General features: G+C 42.0%; 1 protein-coding gene across 1 annotated transcript; it reads right to left on the bottom strand.

Moving 5' to 3' along the window:
* Nucleotides 1-337: 337 nt before the first annotated feature.
* LOC140071350 (natural cytotoxicity triggering receptor 3 ligand 1-like) lies at nucleotides 338-16,018 on the bottom strand. The gene is made up of 5 exons (XM_072118985.1): nucleotides 15,866-16,018; nucleotides 10,301-10,654; nucleotides 9,590-9,928; nucleotides 7,951-8,055; nucleotides 338-1,149 (listed from the first exon to the last, which is right to left on the bottom strand). Exons 1-5 carry the CDS (start codon nucleotides 15,933-15,935, stop codon nucleotides 1,106-1,108), a joined length of 912 nt encoding a protein of 303 aa, XP_071975086.1. The 5' UTR covers nucleotides 15,936-16,018; the 3' UTR covers nucleotides 338-1,105.
* Nucleotides 16,019-18,660: the final 2,642 nt, after the last annotated feature.

Here is an 18,660-nt window from a genome sequence, read left to right as displayed (position 1 = left end):
GGCTGTATACAACGGGGGGCTGGCAGGCTGTATACAACAGGGGGCTGGCAGGCTGTATACAACAGGGGGCTGGCAGGCTGTATACAACAGGGGGCTGGCAGGCTGTATACAACGGGGGACTGGCAGGCTGTATACAACAGGGGGCTTGCAGGCTGTATACAACAGGGAGCTGGAAGGCTATATACTGGGGAGGCTGTGACCAATGCATTTCCCACCCTCAGCTTATACTCGAGTCAATAGGTTTTTCCAGGTTTTTGTGTTAAAATTAGGGGTCTCGGCTTATACTCGAGTATATACGGTAAATAATTTAACAGGAAAAACACAGAAGTATTCCATGTATACAGCACATTCACATGATGTGCACCCCAATTCTTTATTTTGTACAGTCCCTCAAGTTATGCCTTTTGAAAAGGAAAATGGACTGCAGCAGAAATCCCAAAAATGCCGGAAAGTCTGACGAAAGTGCGTCCGCGGACCCTTAGTTAATAACACATTTTACACATTTGCGGAAATGATAGAAAATATTAGAAATAATTTTTAATCTTTTCCATTGTTTACCACCAGAGGGAGCCCCAGCTGTGTACTGTACGGTGTCAATGATCAGGACCCTCACTCCGCCCACTCATGACATCATCAAGGGTCCTTAACTATAATAGAAATAATCTCTGCTTTCCATTTGTACAGTACAGAGGTTCCTTCTAGTGGTCAGACGTGGTATAAAATATAAATTGTCTAATTCTCTATATTTCCTAAAAGGAGAAAAATAAATGTAAAAACTTTACAATTATAATTAAAAAAAAATATTTAGATGCACATATCCTGTAAATCACAGTTTTAAATGAAGCAAAAAAATAGAAATCAAGAGTCTCCTGAGAGACTATTCCTGATGCTCAACGTTACATGTGAATATTGTCCTAAAATCTACCTATTTAACACTGCACCTCCCACAACCAAGAACATAATAGACATCACTCTCATCATCTTCAGGCCTGGATGTCTGCTGGAATCTCTTCTTCCTCTTTGTTCCATCTCATTTTTATGATTTGTGGGTAAAATGAGTGAATTCTGCACTTGAGCTCCAATAGGTCTCTTGGTCTCAGGGCTTTTAGGATTCTTGATTTGTGTGAACTGGATCCAATATGGGCTCAGCTAGAGAAGGTAAGAAATATATCAGACAATAATAAGGGAGGAATCATTGTAATAATAGAGAGAACTGGGCATAAAAATCAAAAGTAAATCTAATTGTATTAATTATAGAAAGGTCTATTGCACTTTTCTGGTATTCCTCGTTTTACATATATGTACACAGTGACTGCACCAGCAGCAGAATCGTGAGTGCAGCTCTGGAGTATAATACAGGATGTAACTCAGGATCAGTACAGAATAAGTAATGTCATGTATGTACACAGTGACTGCACCAGCAGCAGAATAGTGAGTGCAGCTCTGGGGTATAATACAGGATGTAACTCAGGATCAGTACAGGATAAGTAATGTCATGTATGTACACAGTGACTGCACCAGCAGCAGAATAGTGAGTGCAGCTCTGGGGTATAATACAGGATGTAACTCAGGATCAGTACAGGATAAGTAATGTCATGTATGTACACAGTGACTGCACCAGCAGCAGAATAGTGAGTGCAGCTCTGAAGTATAATACAGGATGTAACTCAGGATCAGTACAGGATAAGTAATGTCATGTATGTACACAGTGACTGCACCAGCAGCAGAATAGTGAGTGCAGCTCTGAAGTATAATACAGGATGTAACTCAGGATCAGTACAGGATAAGTAATGTCATGTATGTACACAGTGACTGCACCAGCAGAATAGTGAGTGCAGCTCTGGGGTATAATTCAGGATCAGTACAGGATGAGTACAGGATAAGTAATGTCATGTATGTACACAGTGACTGCACCAGCAGCAGAATAGTGAGTGCAGCTCTGGGTATAATACATGATGTAACTCAGGATCAGTACAGGATAAGTAATGTCATGTATGTACACAGTGACTGCACCAGCAGCAGAATAGTGAGTGCAGCTCTGGAATATAATACAGGATGTAACTCAGGATCAGTACAGGATAAGTAATGTCATGTATGTACACAGTGACTGCACCAGCAGCAGAATAGTGAGTGCAGCTCTGGAGTGTAATACAGGATGTAACTCAGGATCAGTACAGGATAAGTAATGTCATGTATGTACACAGTGACTGCACCAGCAGCAGAATAGTGAGTGCAGCTCTGGGGTATAATACAGGATGTAACTCAGGATCAGTACAAGATAAGTAATGTTATGTATGTACACAGAGACTGCACCAGCAGCAGAATAGTGAGTGCAGCTCTGGAGTATAATACAGGATGTAACTCAGGATCAGTACAGGATAAGTAATGTTATGTATGTACACAGAGACTGCACCAGCAGCAGAATAGTGAGTGCAGCTCTGGAGTATAATACAGGATGTAACTCAGGATGAGTAGAGGATAAGTAATGTCATGTATGTACACAGTGACTGCACCAGCAGCAGAATAGTAAGTGCAGCTCTGGGGTATAATACAGGATGTAACTCAGGATCAGTACAGGATAAGTAATGTCATGTATGTACACAGTGACTGCACCAGCAGCAGAATAGTGAGTGCAGCTCTGGGGTATAATACAGGATGTAACTCAGGATCAGTACAGGATAAGTAATGTCATGTATGTACACAGTGACTGCACCAGCAGCAGAATAGTGAGTGCAGCTCTGGAGTATAATACAGGATGTGGCTTGTCTTTGTTTTATTGGTTTGGATTAGGATGTGACAATCGGTTGGGTGGGGGTTGTGGGATTTAGTGTTTATTCATTTTGGTGTATTTTAACCACTTTACGCTCTGTGACGGATATATCCGCCAATAAATAACATCTCGGGAAAGTCAAATTTGTTACGCACAAAATAAGCCCTCTGTACATGGAAAAATGAAAAGGTTATGGATTTTTGAAGATGGAGAGCGAGAAATGAGCGAAAATACCCTGCGTCCTTAAGGGGTTAAGTGTTTTTGCTAGGTGTGAATGTGGCTGGACCAGCAGGTATGTTATTGTATATTATGTTTGGTTTGTGTTATATATTGTTATGTTTTTTACTTTTACATAAAATTAAAGTTCTACAGGCTGTATCTCAGGATTATGGTTATTACCTGTGTTACTTACCTGGGTTCTGCAATGTCCATTCAGCATAATTAACCCCTAGGCGCACCAGGACGTTATAGTACGTCCCCGGCGCTAGATGCTTAGCGCACGGGGACGTTCTATAACGTCCTGCTTCTGGCACCGGCTCACGAACGTAGCCGGTACCAGAAGCAGCGGCTGTCAGCTGTCTAGTACAGCTGACAGCCTGCGCTAACACCCGCGATCGGAGCCGGCTCCGATCCGGGTGTTAACCCCTTACTCGCCGCGGTCAAACATGACCGCGGCGTGTAAGGGTGTTTGCGCTGTGGATCGGATCCCCCGTGCCGCTTACCGGGGGATCCGATCCACTTCTGGGCAGCTCCGAGGACTGGCATGTGCCCCGGAGCTGCCCAGTCTCCATGGCAGCCAGACCCCTTCCGGGTCTGGCTGTAAACTGTCTGAGCATGCGCAAGCTTGCTCAGACAGTTTACACTGCTCTACAATAAAATAGTATTGTAGAGCAGTGTATTGAACTTAAACCAGTGATCAGAGCATCACTAGTTTAAGTTCAAGTATGTAGAAGTAAAAATATGCAAAAACACTTAACACTACACATTATAATAAATAAAAAATAAATACATAAAAATATAAGCCCCTAAAATGTCACTTTCCCATAAAAACACTTAATAAAGTATAAAAAACACAAAAACACAAAAAACCCCGCATATTTGGTATTGCCGCGTCCGTAACAATCTGTATAATAAAACAGAATCGTTACTGGACCCGCACGGTACACGCCGTAGAAAAAAAACGCAAAAACGTTCCGAAAAAAGATAATTTTTAATTAATACCTTATCAAAAAATGCTCTAAAAAGTAATTTAAAAAATGTTATGCACTCCAAAATAAGCCCACTAAAAAGAACAACTCTTCTCGCAAAAAATAAGCCCCTAACCAGATTTGTCAGCCGAAAAATAAAAAAGTTATGCATATGAAAAGATGGTGATGCTAAAATGAACAAGATTTTCTCCAAATTGGTTTTTATTCAGTACAATTGAATAAAATACACAAAACCCCCACATATTTGGTATCCCTGCGTCCGTAACAATCTGCATAATAAAACAGAATCGTTATTAGTTCCGCAAAGTGAACCCCGTAAAAAACAAAACAAAAAAAAGCTCCATAAAAAAGATCATTTTCAATTAATACCCTATAAAAATGCTCTAAAAAGGGATTTAAAAAATGTTATGCACTCTAAAATAAGACCACTAAAAAGAACAATCCTTCTCGCAAAAAATAAGCCCTTAAACAGATTTGTGAGGCAAAAAATAAAAAAGTTATGCATATGAAAGACGGTGATGCTAAAATTAACAACATTTTTGCCAAATTACTTTTTATGCAGTAAAAATGGGAAAAAAATAAAAAATCTATATAAATGAGGTCTTTTTGTAATCGTGGCGACTCATAGAATAAAAATAATATACTATTTTTATGGTATGGTAAACGGGCAAAAAAAAAAAACCCATAAAAATCTTCCTGAAAAGTGATGATTTTCATTTCCTCCACCAACAAAGAGTTAATAAAATCTCACCAATTAGCCTATAGATTCCCCTAAATTACGTACCAGAAAAGTGCATCTCATGTGGCAAAAGAAATAAGCCCCTATAGGTCCACATTAAAAAAAAGAAAAAAATTATAGCCTGTACAATGTGACATAGAAAATCTGATCTGGATGGCGCCTCCTTCCCTTCTATGCCCGGCCGTGCGCCCATACAACAGGTTACCACCACATTTGGGGTATCGGTGCATTCGGGAGGAATTGGGTATCAAACTTTGTGGAGCCTTTTTTTATTTAATCCATTGTAAATGTTTAATTTTCCACCCAAAATGGGTGTATTGTGAAAAAATATTACAATTTGCAGACTGCACCTCCATTTTGTTTTAACCCCTATAAAACACGTAAAGCGTTAACAAACTTCTTAAAAGTGGTTTTTCATACGTTGAGGTGTGTAGTTTCCACAATGGGGTATTTTACGAGTCTCGCTATTATTTAGGCCTCTCAGTGTCAATTAGAAGTTGAGCAGGTCCATCTAATACAGGTTTTGGTGATTTTACAAAAAATGTGAAAAATGATACCTAAATTCTGAGCCTCATAACATTCTAGTAAAATATGTGGAATCTTAAAAAACCATGCCAACATAAAGCAGACATTTGGGAAATGTAAGTTATGAATTTATTTGGGAGCTATGACTACCTGCATCAAAAGTAGAGAATTTAGAACGTTGAAAATAAAGAATTTTTCCAAATTTTTTCCAAATTTTGTTTTTTTTCATAACTAAACACAAAAGATATCATCCAAATTTTTAAACTAATTTGAAGTACAATGTGTCACGAGAAAACAATCTCAAAATCCCCTGGATATCTCATAGCGTTCCAAAACTATAACCACTTATAGTGACACAGGTCAGATTTGAAGAATGGGGCCGCGTCCTTAAGGCCAAAAGAGGCTGAGTCCCCTAGGGGTTAATGGCAGATTAATCAAACTGAATGTTAATGCCCAGATGAGAATACCCCTTTAATGTATCCCTATAAATTCTCTGATTGAGTGGCCACACGATCCTGTCCACTTTTATCGTTTAGTGCTTCAATTATAACTTCTTCTATTCAGTGAGGTCTACGAATATCTGCTTAAATGAGTTTTAAAATTTTCTAATACATGTTTAAGAAATTCCTTGTGCTGTAGTCAGAGGCCACTGCTGTTTTCATCCCAGATCATGTCAGATGGGGTTAGGTAGAGTGATTGTGCTTGGCTTCTAGCTCTATTACTTTCCTATGTAGCACGATTGCAGATAATTGGATTACCAACTTTAACCCCTTAACACCGCAGCCCTTTTTCGTTTTAGCATTTTCATTTTTCACTCCCTACTTTCAAAAATCTGTAACTTTGTTATTTTTCCATGTACAGAGCTGTGTTATGGCTTATTTTCTGCGTAACAAATTACACTTCAAAATGGTGGTATTTAATATTCCATGCCGTGTACTGGGAAACGGGAAAAAAATTCCAAATGCAGTGAAATTGGTAAAAAAACCGCATTTGTGCCGTATTCTTGTGGGCTTGGATATTACAGCTTTCACTGTGAACCCCAAATGACATTTCTACTTTATTCTTTGGGTCGGTACGATTACGTGGATACCAAATTTGTATAGGTTTTATAATGGTTTCATACATTTAAAAAAATGAAAACCTCCTGTACAAAATTTTTTGGGGGGATTTTGCCCTCCTCTGGCACTAATAACATTTTTATACTTTGGTGTATGGAGCTGTGGGTGGTGTAGTTTTTTGCGGATTTTGATGACGTTTACAATGTTTTCATTTTTAGGACTGTACGACCTTTTGATCACTTTTGATAGAATTTTTTTTTTTTAAATGGCAAAAAAGTGCCATTTTCGACTTTGGGCGCGATTTTCCGCTATGGGGTTAAATGCAGTAAAAAACAGCTATCATATTTTGATAGATCGGGCATTTTCGGACGCGGCAATACCTGATGTGTTTATGATTTTTACTGTTTATTTATATTTATATCAGTTCTAGGGAAAGGGGGGTGATTTCAGTTTTTAGGTTTTTTTATTTTATTTTATTTTTTAAAACTTTTTTTTTATTTTTACTATTTTTCAGACTCCCTAGGGTACTCTAACCCTAGGTAGTCTGATCGATCCTATCATATACTGCCATACTACAGTATGGCAGTATATGTGGATTTTACTCCTCATACATTACAATGTGCTGATAGCACATTGTAATGCATGGGTTAACCCGAAGTAGCTTCGGGTATTCGTGAGACCCGAAGCTACCATGGCGACGGATCACCGCTCCCCGATGACGTCCTCAGAAAGATGGCGGTGCCCATACAGCTTTGCCGCCGGCGATTAGCAGGAAAACACCCACGATCGGTGCCGGCACTGATCGTGGGTGTTACCGGTAAGCCTTTGCTGCAATATGCAACAAAGACTTACCGGCTATGGAGAGAGCTCGGCCCGCGAGCCCTCTCTATGCACCGGGACCCAGCATGTGACGTAATACTATGTCACATGTTGGTAAGGGGTTAAGCTTTAACCCCTTGTGTGTCCACCTAAGCTCTTCTACATCTGGGTGCTTTCACTCATGGTGTTTGCATTGCGTTTTCAAACGCAATCCAAACACCCAGGGGGTGGTGCTTGGCCTGATTACATTGTATTTACAGAGAAACGCACGCAATAAGAAGCAAGCCACATGCATGCGTTTCACTGTAAATGTAGATGCAATCAGGTCAAGCTCCAGCCCCGGGTGTTTGGATTTCGTTTACAAATGCAGTGCAAACACCATGATTGAAAGCACTCCACCTAACCTCCCCTACACTATTCCTCATTACCCCCAGGTGTGTTAGGGAGATTGACTCAAGATGGCTTCTATGCTGACAGGGAGAGCTGTCTAAGACAACAACTTGGATATTTGCAATCAGGAACTTTTTACAGCAACACGACCTGGCTGCCTAACAGCTGCACAGCCCTGAAATTGCCGCCCTGTAAATCAGCTAGGGGTGCCGCCTGAGGTGGGAATCTCAACCTGCCTCATGAACCTACACAGTCTACGGTTCACGGACTGAACTCTGCAAGATTGAAGTCGCCCTTGGAAATCCATTCCAGGTAACTATGTCTTGTTATTATTAATTCCAATTTTCCAAGAAAACACTTGTAATACTGTAAAGACATTTCAAAACTTTTGCCTTCTAGGCATGTAAGTAGGTTAGAATAGCTGACACTGTAAGTCCTTACCTTTGATACAACAGTAACATATTACTGCTAAGATCAAGGCAACAATCATCCCAAATATTGTCCCACCTATCGTCCCACCTATCGTCCATGCCGGTGTACTGCTGTCTATAGAAACAAGAAACAATAGACAATAATAAACAATGATCAGGGGTCATTCTGTATATTAGGTGAACTCCACCTACTAACATCTCCTCGTCCTGTGGCTCTTCAGTATCAATGTACATTGAGAAGTTTACAGGGGTGTCCACTCTAAGCAAATAATTGATATTGGTTGTATAATGAAAACTACAATTTTTCTATATATTTTCAGTTATAATTCTTCACGGTTTTCTTCTCTTCTTATTGTCATCATATAGGAAGCTTCATTGTTTACTTCCAGTGTATAAAGAAGAGTCCCTGGTCAGGTGATGTCACACAGGTGTATGGCTCATTATATCCCTGGTCATGTGATGTCACACAGGTGCAACGCTCATTATATCCCTGGTCATGTGATGTCACACAGGTGCACGGCTCATTATATCCCTGGTCATGTGATGTCACACAGGTGCACGTCTCGTTAGATACCTGGTCATGTGATGTCACACAGGTGCACGGCTCATTATATCCCTGGTCATGTGATGTCACACAGGTGCACGGCTCATTATATCCCTGGTCATGTGATGTCACACTGGTGCACGGCTTTTATATATCTCTGGTCATGTGATGTCACACAGGTGCACGGCTCATTATCACCCTGGTCGTGTCATGTCACACAGGTGCACGGCTCCTTATATATCCCTGGTCATGTGATGTCACGCAGGTGCGCCGTTCATTATATCCCTGGTCATGTGATGTCACACAGGTGCACGGCTCCTTATATCACATATAGTAATCAGAGCTGTGGGATATAACAAGCTGTGCACCTGTGTGACATCACATGACCAGGGACCAAGAAGTAAACTATGAAGCTTCCTATAGGTTGACAGCAAGCAGAGATCTAGAAAACTGTGAGAAATTGATAATAAAAATATATATATATAAATTGTATAACGTTTCATTACACAGAAAATATCAATTAATTGCTGAACATAGACAACCCCTTTAATAGGGGAAAAAAAATCTTAAAGGCACAGGCTGGGGTCACATTCGTCTAGTTTTGCCTCCTACCATGGTGGTGATAAATCAGAGGAAAATTACCGGTTTGCGGCAAATTGCCCCGGGTTTTTGAGGCATGTGATCGGATTGTGGCGCATCGGCGCCGGCATGCATGCACGGAAATCAGGTGGTGTGGCCGTCGGAAACCCGATGAATTCTGAAAAACCGCTGTATTTTTAAAAAAAAAAATATGTTGCGTGCCACGGGCTTACCTGCACCCAGGTGAGGATGATGAACTGCAGCGAACTTCAGCGCATCAGCGACACCTGGTGGACATTGGGCGCACTACCTTAGTGAATCGCCGGAAGACCCGAATCCTCGACGCAGAAAACGTCTCTGGATCGCGACAGGACCGGGTAAGTAAATGTGCCCCACTGTTTCTGTTTTGATGCAGGACAACATTAGCTTTCATTCCCCTACATTACTGAGGCCTCAGTTATATCTAAGGACGAGTTTGGATTAGTCCATTATTAGAAGATTCTTATCTATTGGCTTTTATACTTACCTGGAGGAGATTTCACTGAGAGAGTAAAGTTACAAGTCAGATCATCTATCAGTGACCTGTGGATGATAACACAGGAATATACGTCTCCATCCTCCTCTAGGGTCTTAGGTGTCACAGACAGGACACTGGTGACATTGTACGTCCCATCCTGGTCCTGTACTGGGACACTGGTGCAGGTCCGGCTATCCAGTTTGTATGTGATATTGGAAGCTTTACTCTCCATCACCCAATGGATTTTTACATCATTGGGGTGGAAGCCGTCCACATAACATGTAACAGATCTCTCGGTCCCTGGATACATCTCCAGTCTGGAGTCACTCACTCTACACGTCGGCTGAGCTGGAAGGAAATAAGACGTGTTACTTGTAATGTACAATGAGGATTATACGGTCACTCAGGATAAATCTCCATATAAAACTAATTCCAGGGATGAGTAGTCTAATGGCAGTCATCTTCCTCCAGGGGCGGAGTCCGGGAAGTGCTCTGGCTCTGCACTGGATAGAAATGGCAAAAATCAGGGCAAAAGAAGACTGTGGGTTAGCACTTTGCGCTCTCAGTACCTCCAAATCAGAACTTGAATGTTAACGAAGTTAAGTATAAGTGTTGTTTTTTTAGAGAAGGTTATTAAACCATGGTCCATAAAGAACCAGGAGGGGGGTTAATGACCCAAATTACAGTTTCCCTCTAAGCATTTATGTCCGCAGCACTCACCTGACACCAGCAGAGTGACCGCACTTATTGCCTTCTCAGGAGTGACAATAAGATGACAGGTGTATTCTCCCTCGTCACTGAACTGGATGTTGGGTAGATGTAGACTGGCATCTTGTCCTAGAAGCCGATCCTTTGGTACATACGACCCAGGTCTGTCCGGAGTGATGTCTTTGCCATCAAAAAAATAAACTATCTGTTCTGTGTTATTTGAGGATTGCCTCTTAGTCCAACGCACAGAAACTATAGAGAGATCCAAATGTGATACCTCATTGCCATAAAACTGACATGGGAGGGTGACATCATTACCCAGCAGTGCCTCTATGGGGGAATCCTCTCTGTAGATTTGTAATTTCCCTGGAATATAAGAAGAATCTTATTGGTTACACATTCATGTGATTTGTAATGCTCGTCATCTGTATGTAACTAATCAGAAATCAGTTCCCAAATGTAGCCAGATAAACCAGGGACATTACTCATAGATCCAGGCATTGTGGTAATTTCCTTATATGTCTTATGCATGGCCTCCTACCTTCTAAAAATTAACTTTTAAAAATATTCTAATAAGCCTAAAGGGCTATCCTAGCCCCTCTGTGATCTTACGTTACAGGCTGTTACACTGTCTCACGATGCACCCTGCTTCCTCAGCACTGTACAGTGAGTACTTCCTGCTCAGTGCACATATGCTGAGGGAGCTGGGGAAAGTGTGAGACAGTGTAATATTCTGTAAAGCCAGATCACTGAGGGGCTATAGGGTAGGCCCTGAGGTTTATTAGCATAGTTTTAAAAGCTGATTTTAGAAGGAAAGGAGGCCATGGGTAACACATAGAAATACTGCAGTCTGACCATAAATAACGCAGAGCCCAGACCAATAATGAATATTAACACCCACCTTATAACACATAATGAATCATTCAGGGGCGTAACCAGCAGAGACTGGGCCCCATAGCAGACCTTTGACTGGGGCCCCCTTCTCTTACCGATACATATTTATTCACACACATTTACACAAGAGCAATCCTTTTTACACACATTCATACATTTATACACACACGAGTATATGCACATTATATACACACATACAGTATATACACATCAAATTTACAACATATACAACACATACGCACAGATATGCAGCACATATACACACACATCCAGTATATACAACACATACGCACAGATATACAGCATATATACACACACATTTAGTATATACAACACATACACACAGATATGCAGCACATATACACACACATCCAGTATATACAACACATACGCACAGATATACAGCATATATACACACACATTCAGTATATACAACACATACACACAGATATGCAGCACATATACACACACATCCAGTATATACAACACATACGCACAGATATACAGCATATATACACACACATCCAGTATATACAACACATACGCACAGATATACAGCACATATACACACACATTCAGTATATACAACACATACACACAGATATGCAGCACATATACACACACATCCAGTATATACAACACATACACACAGATATGCAGCACATATACACGCATCTGGTATATACAGCATACACACACATATACAGCACATATACACACACATCCAGTAGATACAACATACACACAGATATACAGCATATATACACAAATATACAGTATATACACAACATACACACAGATATACAGCATATATACACACGCATCCAGTATATACAGCATACACACACATATACAGCATATATACACAAATATACAGTATATACACAACATACACACAGATATACAGCATATATACACACCCATTCAGTATATACAACACATACAGACAGATATACAGCATATATACATACAGATCCAGTATATACACAACATACACACAGATATACAGCATATATACACATACATCCAGTATATACAACACATACACACAGATATACAGCATATATACACATACATCCAGTATATACAACACATACACACACATACAGCATATATACACACCCATTCAGTATATACAACAAATACACACATGTACAGCATATATACACACACAAAAACATTTACATGCATTTACATATGTATTACTTATACTCACCCACCTTCATTGCTGGATGTCACTCGGTCATTGCGGGGCGCCTGGAATCTGGGGTCAGGACATGGTGGCGGGGGCAGGCCACGTGTGAGGTCGGCGATCCAGCCTGCAGGTAAGGTGGGTGGACCGGGCCGAAGGTGAGGTAAGCGGCAGGCTGCAGGTTAGGTGGGAGAAAGGCCGCAGGTGAGGTTGGCGGGCTGGGCCGCATGTGCACTGGGTGGTGCGGAACGTTCGCGAGCTGGGCGGGCCATATATGAGGTGGGCGGGGCTGGCCGTGCTTGTTCAGCAGCTGTCAGCGGAGGTAGTGGGACTGCCCCTGAGCCCGGGATGGACAGCGGAATATAATGATGTGTCCCCGGGCCCATCCCGCTACCTCTACAACCAAAGTCAGTGGAGGAAGTGGGACGGGCCCGGGGACACATCCATAACAAATTATAATTCGGATGTCCGTCTCGGGCTCGGGGACCGCTCCTTAAATAAGCATTCCGGCTTCCAGCGGCAGGAAGCAAGTGAATAAATTATTCTTTCCCCGTTCAGCACGGGCCCCCCTGCGCCTGGGCCCCGTAGCAGACGCCACGTCTGCTCCGGCTGTTGTTATGCCACTGGAATCATTATTTAGACCCCAGGCCAGACAATAATCCTGCTTTATTATTAATTATCTGAACCGTGGTCTGCATTTATAATGAAGGAGATTCTGAAAAAGATCTTCAGTAGAAAAACCCAGACCAGACAATTTGTACTAAAACTGACCCCATATCAGAAAATCCATGATAAACCAGACCCCAGTCTAGACAATTTCTAATAAACCAGACCCCAGACCAGACAATAAATAATAAAACAAACGCAGACCAGACAATAATAAGCCAGACCCAGAGTAACATCTATGCAGTTGTCCTCTTCTCTCGGCAGAGTACGGCTGAGGATGCGCTGATCAGGTGATTGTGTCACTCTGACACTGGTTGTGTGTACAGATTGGGGCACATTTACTTACTCGTCCGCTGGAGTTCACAGAAAGTGCATTGTCCGTGTATAATGTGCTGTGCGGGGAGTCACTAAGATTGTGCACAGGATGTCCTTCATGTGTCGCTTCCCCGCTCAGGTCCGCCAGCGTTGACCATCTTTTTAGTGGTGCATGTAGGTGCTTGGGCTTGCGACACAATTTGAAGGTTAAATCCTGTGCTCCGCCCGAATTAGTTGGATTGTCCGACGGCAAGACCCCGATTTGTGCCGCATGGAAGCAGCGCAGCTGCGCCACAAAAAGGGTCCTGCACAGACACCTGTTAGATACCTGTAATAGCCACGCAAATCCCAAAAAAGACGAACAGTCCAACAAAAGTGCGATCCGTGACCCTTTGTAAATAAGCCCCATAATATTTGATTGGCACCACACCTTGCAGCCCTGCTCCCGTTTCTCTTTTCTGTACCCTCCCCCCACACACACTTATAATGCCCCCTTTTCTGTAGCCCCCCACACTTTTTATGTCCACTTTACTGTAGCCCCCCCCACACACTTATAATGCCCCCTTTTTGTACCCTCCCCCACACACTTATAATGCCCCCTTTTTGTACCCTCCCCCACACACTTATAATGCCCCCTTTTTGTACCCTCCCCCCCACACACTTATAATGCCCCCTTTTTGTACCCTCCCCCACACACTTATAATGTCCCTTTTTTGTAGCCTCCCCCCCACACACTTATAATGCCCCCTTTTTGTACCCTCCCCCCCACACACTTATAATGCCCCCTTTTTGTACCCTCCCCCCACACACTTATAATGCCCCCTTTTTGTAGCCTCCCCCCATACACACTTATAATGTCCCTTTTTTGTAGCCTCCCCCCCCACACACACACACACTTATAATTCCCCCTTTTCTGTACCCCCCCCCACACAGTTACAATGCCCCCTTTTCTGTAGCCCCCCCATACACTTATAATGCCCCCTTTTCTGTACCCTTCCCCCACACACTTATAATTCCCCATTTTCTGTACCCCCCCCACAGTTACAATGCCCCCTTTTCTGTAGCCCCCCATACACTTATAATGCCCCCTTTTCTGTACCCTTCCCCCACACACTTATAATTCCCCATTTTCTGTACCCCTCCCCCCCACACACTTATAATTCCCCATTTTCTGTACCCCCCCCCACACACACAGTTACAATGCCTCCTTTTCTGTAGCCCCCCCCCCCCACACTTATAGTGTCCCCTTTTTTGTAGCCCCCCCCCACACTTATAATGCCCTCTTCTCTGTACCCTTCCCCCACACACTTATAATTCCCCATTTTCTGTACCCCCCCACACACACAGTTACAATGCCTCCTTTTCTGTAGCCCCCCCCCCACACACTTATAAAGTCCCCTTTTTTGTAGCCCCCCCCCACACTTATAATGCACCCTTCTCTGTACCCTTCCCCCACACACTAATAATGCCCCCTTTTCTGTACCCTTCCCCCACACACTTATAATGTCCCCTTTTCTGTAGCCCCCCCCATACACTTATAATGCCCCCTTTTCTGTAGCCCCCCCCCATACACTTATAATGCCCCCTTTTTGTACCCTCCCCCCACACACTTATAATGCCCCCTTTTCTGTAGCCCCCCACACTTTTTATGTCCACTTTACTGTAGCCCCCCCCCCCACACACACACTTATTATGCCCCCTTCTTATAACCACCCTCCACACACTTATAATGCCCCCTTTTTGTACCCTCCCCCCACACACACTTATAATGCCCCCTTTTTTTGTAGCTCCCCCCCCACACACTTATAATGCCCCCTTTTTGTACCCTCCCCCCCACACACTTATAATGCCCCCTTTTTGTACCCTCCCCCCACACACTTATAATGCCCCCTTTTTGTACCCTCCCCCCATACACACTTATAATTCCCCCTTTTCTGTACCCCCCCCAACACACTTATAATGCCCCCTTTTTGTACCCTCCCCCACACACTTATAATGCCCCCTTTTTGTACCCTCCTCCACACACTTATAATGCCCCCTTTTTTGTAGCCCCCCCCCCCACACACTTATAATGCCCCCTTTTTGTACCCTCCCCCCACACACTTATAATGCCCCCTTTTTTGTAGCCCCCCCCCCCACACACACTTATAATATCTCCTTTTTTGTAGCCCCCCCCCACACTTATAATGCCCCCTTTTCTGTACCCCCCCATACACTTATAATGCCCCCTTTTCTGAAGCCCCCCAAACACACTTATAATGCCCCCTTTTCTGTAGCCCCCTCCCCCATACACTTATAATGCCCCCTTTTCTGTAGCCCCCTCCCATACACTTATAATGCCCCCTTTTCTGTAGCCCCCCCCCCATACACTTATAATGCCCCCTTTTCTGTAGCTGAATGTCAGGTAACGCTGCTGCCTCCTATACAGGGTGCGGCTTCCCTCTCTCTATACAGTTACAGCAGACACAATGATAGCAGCAGCAGTATAGGAGTATAAGGGGGACACTTACCTGCTGTAGAGCCACAACCCAGGAGGATGAGCCCCACAATCTGCAGGAGTTGGTGAGGTGTGGGCCTCATTTTGCAAGTCTAATGGCCGAGTAACAAACACGGACTGCCCTGCCCTGCTCTGTCCTGCCCTGCTCTGTCCTGCCCTGCCCTGCCCTGCTCTGTCTTTACTTTCACTTTACCATTTGTGCTTTCACTTTCACATGCAAAATATGAGAACAACTAACAAGGGAGGTCTGAAAATGTAACAGGGCTGCATAAAAACTGATAATGTTTGACAAGTTTTTATGCGTCTCTTCTTCTCCCTAGAGTTGTTTATGTGTATGGGGCCATGTGTTACCCCTATACATATATATATATAGTGACAGGGGCGTCCTGCAGTATTTACCAGAACTTATTCATGATCTTTATATCAACTAATTATTATTCTGTGTAACAGCCCAAATGGCCCTGCACTTATTTCCGTTTTTCCATACTCATCTGATATGACATGGGCAAATGAGGGCTTGTTTTTTGTAGTTAAAGTTGTATTTTCAGATAATTTTTAGGGTAAAATTAACTCTCTCCTGCAGGGGAGAAGAATAAAACAGCTGCTTGTTTTTTAATCATATTGTTCATGTAGTTCACCGGACAAAATAAAAAACTGGATTTTTAAGATTATTCTGAAGGATTGGGGGGAGACACTAAGGTTTTCTTATATTTTACTACTTAAGCAAAAAAAAAAAAAAATAATGCAGTTATTTGAGGAAAACTCATTTGTCCTGGCGTCACCTCAAGGTCAGAGCTATAACTTTATTCCTCAATTGAAAGAGCCTTACTGATAATTGTGGGATGAGAAAATGGTTCTATTTTGGGCGTATAACCATCTAGTTTTTTGGTAGGTAGGAATCACTAAAAATAGAAATTTTAAATGTTTTTTTTTATTGTATTACTCCTCCCAGTACAGGTGTAATGACATATTTGCTTTGCCATGATTAGAACAAACTCTGCAATACCCATATTAAGGGGGAATTATTTTTTTAACACACTAGTGCAATTTTTGGGATGGTTTTTATTATTTATTAATTTTTTATTTAAAACCTGAAAAATGTTAACTTTTTTTTTATACTGTCACACTTGTATATGTGATACATTTATCACTGGAACAGAATCAGTACAGGCGGTCCCCTACTTAAGAACACTGGACTTACATACGATCCCTAGTTACAAACGGACCTCTGGATGTTGGTAATTTCCTGTACTCTAGCCCTAGGCTACAATGATCAGCTGTAACAGTTATCACAGGTGTCTGTAATGAAGATTTATTGTTACTCCTGGTTCTTATGACAACCCAACATTTTTAATATCCAATTGTCACAGAGACCAAAAAAGTTCTGGCTGGGATTACAATGATAAAATATACAGTTCCGACTTACATACAAATTCAACTTAAGAACAAACCTACAGAACCTATCTTGTATGTAACCCGGGAACTGCCTGTAGTGGATTATAACATAGGTGGTTTGGGTGGTATCCCGGGCCCAAGCCTTCTAGGGAACCTATTATACCCAAATCATCCAACAAATTTTATACTGAGAAGGACCTTCACTTATCAAATGATCGTAGATCTGCTCCTCCTCTCAACACACAAGTGCCATTTCAGGACCTTTCAAGGTCCTCCAAAAGTCCTGAAACTGCAGATTGAATGCAGAAGAAGGGACACATCCTCTATTCCCCAAGAAGCTGATTCTAGTAGCAGATGTAGGAAGTGATTCCAGACTTGTAGGGGCCATAATATTCATACAGCCCAGGGGCCATGGTGGTCTAATCCGCCCCTGTCCAGAACACCAAAATATTTCTGCACTGCAGTGTATTTCATCAGTCAGTTTTTTGCTGCTGATGGCGCTGGTACACTGGCAATGCCAGCGTGATCACGGGGTTGAGGTTACTCAGCCAAATACATGATTCCACCACTGCTAATTAACCGGTTCAGGACCAAGCCCTTTCCTGTTTTTTCATTTCCATTTTTCACTTTCCACCTTCAAAAATCTGTAACTTTTTTATTTTTCCATGTACAGAGCTCTGTTTGGGCTTGTTTTCTGTGTAACAAATTGCACTTCATAGTGACGGTATTTAATAATCCATGCCGTGTACTGGGAAGCGTGAAAAAAATCCAAATGCAATAAAAATGGTGAAAAAAACGCATTTGTGCCGTTTTCTAGTGGGCTTGAATTGTACGGCTTTCACTGTGAACCCCAAATGACAGAACTACTTTATTCTTTGAGTCGGTACGATTACGGGGATACCAAATGTGTATAGGAGGTTTTGTGCAGGCTCCTGTACAAAATTTTTAATTTTTTTTCCATTTTCTGGCGCTAATAACTTATTCATACTTCATCGTACGGAGCTTTGGGTGGTGTCATTTTTTTGCAACTTTTGATAATGTTTTCAATGATTAGAATGTTTAGGACTGCAACCTTTTGATCACTTTTATAGATTTTTAAAATATTTTTCAAAATGGCAAAAAAGTGCCATTTTTGGCTTTGGACTCTATTTTCCGTTACGGGGTTAAATGCAGTAAAAAAAAGTTATTATATTTGGATAGATCAGGAATTTTAGGACGCGTCGATACCTAATGTGTTTATTATTTTATCTGTTTATTTATATTAGTTCTAGGGAAGGGGGGTGATTTTAATTTTTAGTTTTTTTCTTTAAATAAATTTGCCATCTTCTGACGCTAATAACCTTTTCATACTTTGGTGTACGGAGCTGTGTGTCATTTTTTGCAAAATTAGCCAAAGTTTTATGATTTTGAGGA

The sequence above is a fragment of the Engystomops pustulosus genome, chromosome 7, assembly GCF_040894005.1.
Source record: "Engystomops pustulosus chromosome 7, aEngPut4.maternal, whole genome shotgun sequence".
Lineage (NCBI taxonomy): Eukaryota > Metazoa > Chordata > Amphibia > Anura > Leptodactylidae > Engystomops > Engystomops pustulosus.
The sequence above is the reverse complement of the archived record's forward strand: the minus strand, read 5'-3'. Positions and strand labels throughout refer to the sequence as shown.

What these genes read in the sequence shown, in the direction of transcription:
- LOC140071350 (XM_072118985.1), bottom strand. Translation starts at nt 15,935, where the DNA reads ATGAGGCCCACACCTCACCAACTCCTGCAGATTGTGGGGCTCATCCTC. An exon ending in GGTCACTCTGCTGGTGTCAG is followed by an intron (nt 9,929 to 10,300) that starts GTGAGTGCTGCG and finishes ATTTCCTTCCAG; the next exon opens with CTCAGCCGACGTGTAGAGTG. An exon ending in CTCAGTGAAATCTCCTCCAG is followed by an intron (nt 8,056 to 9,589) that starts GTAAGTATAAAA and finishes TTGTTTCTATAG; the next exon opens with ACAGCAGTACACCGGCATGG.